The sequence below is a fragment of the Vicugna pacos genome, chromosome 12, assembly GCF_048564905.1.
Source record: "Vicugna pacos chromosome 12, VicPac4, whole genome shotgun sequence".
Classification (NCBI taxonomy): Eukaryota; Metazoa; Chordata; class Mammalia; order Artiodactyla; family Camelidae; genus Vicugna; species Vicugna pacos.
Window position 1 is genome coordinate 58,100,219 of NC_132998.1, and position 9,244 is coordinate 58,109,462.

The following is a 9,244-nucleotide window of genomic DNA, read 5'->3' on the forward strand; positions in this document are numbered from 1 at the left end:
TTAGTAATTTCTTTTTTAAAATTTGACTTTTTATTGATTTTTTAACATTTTTTATTAATTTATAATAATTTTACAATGTTGTGTCAAATTCCAGTGTAGAGCACAATTTTTCAATTAAACATGAACATATGTATATTCATTGTCACATTTTTTTCCTCTGTGAGCTACCATTAAGATCTTGTATATATTTCCCTGTGCTATAAAGTATAATCTTGTTTATCTCTTCTACATTTTGAAATCCCAGTCTATCCCTTCCCACCCCCCACCCCCTTGGAAACCACAAGTTTGTATTCTATGTCTATAAGTTTGTTTCTGTTTTGTATTTATGTTTTGTTTGTTTGTTTGTTTTAGTTTTTTTTAGATTCCACATATGCGCAATCTCATGTGGTATTTTTCTTTCTCTTTCTGGCTTACTTCACTTAGAATGACATTCTCCAGGAGCATCCATGTTGCTGCAAATGGCGTTGTCAGTTTTTATGGCTGAATAGTATTCCATTGTATAAATAAACCACATCTTCTTTATCCGGTCATCTGTTGATGGACATCTGGGCTGTTTCCATGTCTTGGCTATTGTAAATAGTGCTGCTATGAACATTGGGGTGCAGGTGTCATTTTGGAGTAGGGTTCCTTTTGGATATATGCCGAGGAGCGGGATTCCTGGGTCATATGGTAAGTCTATTCCTAGTCTTTTGAGGAATCTTCATACTGTTTTCCACAGTGGCTGCACCAAACTACATTCCCACCAGCAATGTAGGAGGGTTCCCTTTTCTCCACAGCCTCTCCAGTATTTTTCATTTGTGGATTTTTGAATGATGGCCATTCTGACTGGTGTGAGGTGATAACTCATTGTCGTTTTGATTTGCATTTCTCTGATAATTAGTGATATTGAGCTTTTCACGTGCCCATTGATAAAAATTAGTAATTCCTTAACATCAACTATCTAGTAAGCATTCAATTTTCTGTCTCATGTGTCATATTTTTTGTAGTGTGTTTGAATCAGGATCCAAGTAAGATCCTCATATTAGGATTAAGTGACAAATCTTTTAAATCTCTTTTAATCTCTAGGTCTTCTCCCTGATTCCATCTGTTTATCCCTTGAAATTTATTTGTTGAAGAAACTGGGTGGTTTATTCTGACTAAACATATTTGAAGGTAGAGTAGACAGGATTTGTTAATGGATTCGAGTTAGGGTATGAGAGTGGGGAAAAAGGCACCAAGGATGACACTAAGGTTTCAGATCTGAGGATCTGGAAAAAGATCTGAGATGAGAAATTAGGAGGAGCAGATCTGGACCAAAGACCAGAAGTTTGGTTTTACAGACATATGGATCAATGGGTCAGAATAGAGAGCCCAGAAATAAACCCACACACCTGCGGTCAATTAATCTTCAACAAAGGAGGCAAGAATATACAATGGAGAAAAGACAGTCTCTTTGACAACTGAGTTTGGGAAAGCTGGACATTCACATGTAAATCAATAAAATTGGAAGACTCCCTCACACCATACACAAAAATAAACTCAAAATGGCTTAAAGACTTAAACATAAGACAAGACACCATAAACCTCCTAGAAGAAAACATAGGCAAAACATTCTCTGATATAAATCATAGCAATATTCTCAATAGGGCAGTCTACTGAGGCAACAGAAATAAAAGCAAAAATAAACAAATAGGATCTAATTAAACTTATACGCTTCTGCATAGCAAAGGAAACCATAAATACAATGAAAAGACAACCTATGGAATGGGAGAAAATACTTGCAAACGATGCAACTGATAAGGGCTTAATTTCCAGAGTATACAAACAGCTCATACAACTCAATAACAAAAACAACCCAATCCAAAAATGGGCAGAAGACTTAAACAAACATTTCTCCAATAAAGACATACAAATGGTCAACAAGCACATGAAAAAATGCTCAATATCGCTAGTTATCAGAGAAATGCAAATCAAAACTACAATAAGGTATCATCTCACACCAGTCAGAATGTCCATCATTAAAAAGTCCACAAACAATAAATGCTGGAGAGGATGTGGAAAAAAGGGAACTCTCCTACACTGTTGGTGGGAATATAGTTTGGTGCAGCTATTATGGAAAACAATATGGAGATTACTTAAAAAATTGAAAATAGAATTACCATATGACCCAGCAATCCCACTCCTAGGCATATATCTGAAGGAAACTCTAATTTAAAAGATACATGCACTCCAATGTTCATAGCAGCACTATTTGCAATAGCCAAGACATCGAAGCAACTTAAATGTCAATTAACAGATGAGTGGATAAAGGTGTGGTGTGTGTGTGTGTGTGTGTGTGTGTGTATATATATATATATATATATATATATATATATATGTAATGGAATATTACTCAGCCATAGAAAATAATAAAATAATGCCATTTGCAGCAACATGGATGGAACTGGGAGATTGTCATTCTAAGTGAAGTAAGCCAGAAAGAGAAAGAAAAGTACCATATGATATCACTTATATGTGGAATCTGAAAAAAAATGACATAAATGAACTTATTTACAAAATAGAAAAAGATTCACAGACATAGAAAACAAACTTACGATTACCAAGAGGGAAGTGGGTAAAAAGGGATAAATTGGGAGTTCAAGATTTGCAGATACTAACTACTATATATAAAAAGATAAACAACAAGGTCCTACTGTATAGCACAAGGAACTATATTCAGTACCCTGTAATAGCCTGTAATGAAAAAGAATATGAAAAGGAATATATGTACATACATGTATAACTAAAACATTACGCTGTAGCTAAAAGAAGTTAAGTTTTAACTGTATGATATTGGCCATTATATATTGTTTAATGAAAATATCATAAATCTAGGGGGGAAGGTATAGCTCAAGTTGTAGAGCACATACTTAGCATGCATGAGGCCCTGGGTTCAATCCCCGGTACCTCCTCCAAAAAATAAATAAATAAGTAAAACTCATTACTTCCCCTCCCAAAAAAAGATGAATAAAAAAAGGCTTTTAAAAATATCATGAATTTTGCTGCATGATCTCATTTTGGGAATATAAAATGTACATATTTCTATATCCATGTATTTATATAGCTATGCATATAAATGACTGAAGATATGCAAATCAAAAAAAAAAGGAATCTAGTACTGCCTGGTACTGCTTATATTTTGGGTCTGAATTTCTTGTAAGAAATTTAATTCCACTTTTACAAGCAGTCTGGAATTTATTTGCTTCGGTTGACTTTTGAGGAAAAAAAAAAACTTCTTCAAAAGAAGCAGCTATTTCTACTATTTACGGTCAAAATAACAACCAGATAGAGGAAAAGAAATATAGTATTCCAAAGACTGTGCTTAGTGGTTATAAGAAATATGAGATACACACTCAAATTCCTGGCTCCCAGTGGTGATATGGAAAACCATCTTCCTCTTCTCACTATACTCAAATGCAGTCAAGAATCCTGGTTCCTACAGAAAGACAAAAGGAAAGGTTCAAAAAGGGTATAAAATGATGGTTTTAATTTCAAATGCTGGCAAAAATTATATGCTTGATTATCAGGGTCATCATTTGATATAAGCCACAGCTAATCTGTGTTTGAAGGCTGCACAAGATCATGGTTAAGAACATACGGTCTGGAGCCACCCTACCAGCGTTCAAAATATGTCTCTAATAATTATTTGCCGTGTGATCTTGGGTAAACTACTTAATCTTGCTGTACTTCAGCTTCATCTTTGGGTCAAATGGGGATAATAATAGTGTCTCTCTCATAGGGTAGCTGTAAAGATTAAATGAGATATATTTGTGGCATAAAGCAGAATGGTACATTACTAAGTGATTCAGTTGATTTCATTCAGGAGCATCATTTTCCCTCAGCTCTAGAGGTTGCAAGGAGCACAGAAATTCTAGTTTTCATTATTCATGAGATGATATTTTTTACATTAGATATACTACATATTTGATGAATTAATGAGCTACAGTTGATGCACTGTTGTAACTAGTGAAAATAGGCCCTGATGTCATCTAATGTATTTCCCTCTTTGTTGTTTTAAAGTATGAGACTGGTTCTCAAACTTTAGATAACTTGAGGAGGGAAAAGCTCATGCCCAATTCTACTTCAATGAGCCCGGGCCTCTGTTCTTTATTCACCCCTCCAGGTGATTCTAATATATACCACCGTACTATGAAATCAACTTCCTGTCTCTCTCTCGCTTTCTCTCTCTGTCTCTTTCTCTCTTTCTCTATCCCTATGTCTCAATCTCTTTCTTTACAAACAGCTCTAGTTAAGAAAGAATAAGACTCTTATTCTCTTACTCTTATGCAGGAGTGGGTGCATGAGGAGAGAAGTTCTTTTCTTTGGAAAGTAATACCAAAGAAAAGAAGACTAATGCCTAAGAGCTATAAAGTTAGCAGTTTCCCAAACCCTGGGTACTGCGCGAGGGCTTCCTTAGACACTCTGGTAGTTTTGGATTTGACTTGTGGGTATACCGGCTGTAGAAGGTAGAGCAACTGAGCTGGGTGCTCAGAGCAGTTCAGTTGGGTCCTCTCCAAGTTCAGGACCACACTGCAATGTGCATCACTCTCATGCTTTGACTGCCTCTGGGGAAGGAAACCAGATGGCTGTCAGTGAAGAGAGCATCTGGGACTCAGTGGGAATGAGACCACCACATACACATGTAGAACTGGGGAGGCCTGCTCTTCTATAAAGAGAGACTTGGTGACTACTTTCTGCACATTCATTTCCAGAGCTGGTGCCTCTAGTGGACCCCAAAAGCTCTACTCAAAAGCTTGGGTCAAAGGCATGTATTTTTGCTTGGAGCCTGTCAGCTGCGCAGGCCTCTCATAGTCTGTGGGCTCAGCTACAAGGTATGGGTTTCGCTTAGTTTTAAGGTCAGGCGCTTCAGTGAACACTCTTCTTCACATCTATCTTAACTGCTCACATGTAGACCCAAACACTGCTGGTCTTTTTCTAATGCAATGCTCTCCTTTCAAATACCTATACCAGGAGAGAGCAACTTCTTTGGTGCCAAGCGCTTCATAACAGCCATAGATATAATGTTTGAGGAGGCAAGACAAAATAAGAAGGAGGAAGTTAAAAAATATTAAAAGGAGAAGGAAAGGCAGAGAAACAGAAAGGGAAAAAAATAATATAAATGGAGGCAGAAAGAAAAGTTTTGATAAAAATAATCACCTTCATAGTGTTCCAGGTCTCTTAACCCCAGTCTCATTCTTTTAGAAATTAACTGCTTTGAAACTGAAGTGATAAAACATTAACATGGGGTATATAATACATTGTAATCTACAGAAACTCAGAGTTCTCACAATAGTTTCTAGTGTATGTAATAAGAAAGGCTACAGAGATTCACAGGGCCCTTCTAAGCTAAAAAAAAAAAAGAATGGATTTTGCTTACAATAAGTTTGTTAGCTGCCTCTTTAATCTTGTCCACTTTTGCTTCTGAGAGCCCTTTGACATTGCATAGGGCTCTTCTTGTTGTCATCTGTATCCCTTTGATGGTACAGATGCCTACTGACTTCAGTTTCTTAATGTCAGCCACATTCTGTAAGTAAAAGAATGAGTGCAGCAGATTGAGAAAATGCCAGCCTGAAAGGCTCCCATACTATGTCATGTGCTTTTGTGTCCATCTACTTCCATCATGATGCCAATTTTATACAAGCAGCCAGGTGGAACCCACCCACCATGTAGCCAAATGTTCTCGAAATATCTGAGTAGAACATACCCAGCATGCTGCCAAATGTTCTGGCTGTGCCCTGATTTCCCAAGAATGTTAGTGAGACCATGGCAATGTAACAAGAAATTCAAAAGAAAAGTCTGCTGGTAGAAAAGCTAACAAATTTATCACACATTCACCCCCTCAAGTTCAACTTCTTCCTTCTATAGAACTTCATTACCAATATGTTCTCTTAAATTTTTTAAAGATTTTTTTTCTTTACCCTTGGAAAATGCAAATAACTACATCACCAAAGGACTAGGATTTTCTCTTGCTCCAATTTTCTAAATCCAACTGAAAGAGATTAAATGTAAGGGTTTCAAAAGGTAACATCAGAGAAGTTTTACTATCAGATGATTGTTATTGAAATTCATCTAGTTTGTTAAAGTGTAGATTTCTGTCAACATCATTTACTCTAATCACATGACACAAGATGGATTTTCTATTGATGAAAACAGTAGGTAGCTCTGAATGCCTCCAGCTGGACCAATGGTTTTCAACTGGGGGCAATTCTGCCCCCAGGGGACACTTGACAATATCTGGAGAAAATTTTGGTTGTCACAACTAGAGAGGTGTTACTGGCATATAGTGAGTGGTTAGGAGCCAGGGATGCTGCTAAACACCCTACAATGCACAGGACGGCCCCTGACAAAGAATTGCCCAGTCCCAAATGCCATTAGAGTCAAGGCTGAAAAACTCTGAATTGGACAATTTCACACAGCATTGGAAAAAATACTTACAATCCCATGTTTTTGTAACAGGTCAATGTCTTGAAACAAAGATTCCTAAAGGAGATGGAACAAAAAAAAATGGAGTGTTGATTCTTCATATCCAACTGTTTCACATATTTTAACGAGTTAATTCAGTATTATGAGTCACTCCAAAATGCCTCAAATTCCACTTCTCTAGACAGACTGAGGTAGGATCAATAATTCTTTTTCAAACACATTTTTCCATACTTAGAAGTGCCAACATTGAAAGGGCTGGCCTTACTTTTGTCATGGCCTCTCCAAATTTTTAAGACCTTATCCCAAAAGAGTGGACCAACATTTAATCTATTTTAAAATATGAATTCTCAATATACTTCCCCACCAGACCTTGAAATCCTTCCTCTGCTATTCAGTACCAGGATGCATAGGTACCAGTATGGCCATACCAGTTGTTAAATTATTAAAATACTTTCATGCCAGCTGCTAAGTAGCTAATCTTAGCATCCTTTGCCAAACAAGTTGTTACATATTTGTAATATTGCCTCTGTCCAGAGCCATGTTTTATTTCTAATCTCAGTTTCTAAACATAGTAGTTAACAAAGAAGGAACTTCATTTTTGTAGAATGACTGAATGTCTGCCTATCTTTCAACATTCTAGTCATACTTCTTCATCTTGAAATCCTGGTTCTTCCATTACAACTTGATCCTCCTTCATATTGAAAGGTGAGCAGCAGAAAAATAATCAATTCTGGAAAATAAGAAATATTAAAAAGTAGTCATAGATCATACAATACAAAAATCCTTTGCTTATAGACCTTCTTGATTTCATTTCAGTTACCAAGGACCAGAAGGACAACTAGAAAAACATTTAGTTTGGAATGACTGGGCTGGCCTACCTTCTTTCTGGGAGGCATGTGGCATTCTTTTGTCAGTGTGGGTATGTGGCAGTGGGGGGACTTAGTTTCTTTTCTTTCCCTCAAAACTTGGCCACTTTGTATCATTTTTTGATTTCCTATAGCACAATTAATCATGACTGATATCTTTTTTGCTGTCTTGAAATGTTATTTAAAAGTAGAATATTAAAATTTAGACTATTAGAATTCTATACTGTTATTTAAACTTTCATGTTTATGTTAACAGCACTCTAAGAATCTAAATCAGTCTTCCTGTTCTTCACTAGCACCTAGAACGTAACATATCTTCAATGAATAGATACTATTTTTCTCATGTATGAGGAATATTTCCCTGCTTGTAAATTATGAATGGGCTTTCTTGTAAGATATATATTTTTGTTTCATAAAACATTAGATGTATTTTATTTTGTATTATTTACTGGTTTCATGATTTTTTTTAAGATTTAAAATTATGGTGGCTACCCAATATTATAATATGATAAAATATTAGGGCCAATAAGCAGAATCTTTAACACTGTAGTAATTGTTCTAAGAGCTCAGGAATCTGCAAGGCATAACGTGTCCACCGGAAAAATGTAGTCCAAGTAATCAGTTTCCTTGGTCTATTCCATCTCCTCACTGAATACCAAAGTCAGGGGTTGGGCCCAGCAGAAGGGGAACAAGGTACTAAAGTAGAGATATGGTCGCTATCACCTAGTACCGCTGAACAGCCGAGTATTCGAGGCAAACAAGGAGACCGTGTAAATGGAATCTTCTGGAAGGTGGTCCCTAGGTCTGATAGCTAATCATATATTTGATTACCCCAAATTGCACATTGTCTTTTCTTTTCTCCTAGATAAAGGAAAAGATTGTTCTCTATCTTTTTCAAGAAGCAATTAACAGTGAACAGTTGGATCTAAAGTAGGGCTCCCAGGCACCGTGGCCTAAGGCGCCCCGCAACAGGAGGCCTGGTCGCACAGCCACCGGTTGTTTTCCTTACACCCGACTTCCTCATAAGGAGGCCAAGAAGGCTTCTTCGAGACTTAAGTCTGACTTGGTTTAAAAATAAGGATACTGGAACTCCCTACAGATCACTTGAGATTCCTTCTGGGGGCGGGGGAGGGGCGGGGGCAGGACGCACAAACGACCATCAAGCATCACCAAGGAAAGGAACCCTCGAGCTTCCCCTCAGATTTTTCACCTGCCTTTCCTTTTTGCCACAAACCCCACTCGTACCCACAATCTATCCAAGGTTTTCCAAGTGAATTCCTTCCGCCTCCCGACCGGCTCTTCCAGTCTTCAGGGATTCTGACTCGGAACCAGAACACGGAGACTGCCGGCCCGCGCGTCGCTGACGGAGAGGTTTGGCGCCAAAAGACTTTCGGGAGCTCGCGGGTTGTGGGTGGGGCAAGGACTAAGTGGGCGGGCTCACCGTGGGCGGTGCGGCGGGCGGGGGCGGGGGCGGGGCGGGGCAGAGAACGAAGGGCGGGGCGGCGGGAGGGCCAAAGGGAGGAGACGCTCCCAGGAGCTGCGAAAGGAGCCTCTGAGGGTGGCGTGCGGGTTGAAGGATTGCGCTGAGGTGGAGGGAGTGTGCTGAGGAGGAGGAGTCGGATGGAGACTGGGGCGTCTCTAGAGCGGAGAGAGATGCTGAGGTCAGGGAGAGGACTCTGAGGTGGGGGCACCGAGGCGACGCATCGAAATTAGTGGGTACTGAGGTGGGCGCTGAGGGGAAGATAGGCTGGTGAGAGATAGAAGGCCCTTAGGTGGAATGTGTTCTGAGATGAGGAGAGTCCGCTGGAAAGGGGTCAGGAGGTAGAAGAGCCTGAAGCGGGGGAGGGGTGCTGAGTAGAGGTGAGTGACGTGGTGACAGGTGACAAACAAAATGCTTATCTTAATCAGGATCTTCCGGTTAGGAGGTCGAATATGGG

General features: G+C 38.8%; 1 protein-coding gene across 2 annotated transcripts in view; it reads right to left on the reverse strand.

Moving 5' to 3' along the window:
• Positions 1-8,696, reverse strand: part of DMC1 (DNA meiotic recombinase 1) — a 30,370-nt gene extending 21,674 nt beyond the window's left edge. Inside the window, exons 1-5 of one of the 2 annotated variants that reach the window (XM_015241561.3) lie at positions 8,553-8,696; positions 7,088-7,171; positions 6,454-6,498; positions 5,396-5,542; positions 3,372-3,454 (exon numbers count right to left, since the gene is read on the reverse strand). In XM_015241561.3, coding sequence (XP_015097047.1) covers positions 3,372-3,454; positions 5,396-5,542; positions 6,454-6,498; positions 7,088-7,138 — 326 coding nt within the window. In that variant the 5' untranslated portion in view covers positions 7,139-7,171; positions 8,553-8,696. The remainder of the gene's footprint in view (positions 1-3,371; positions 3,455-5,395; positions 5,543-6,453; positions 6,499-7,087; positions 7,172-8,552) is intronic. The other variant, XM_031671750.2, reaches the window with a different exon arrangement.
• Positions 8,697-9,244: the final 548 nt, after the last annotated feature.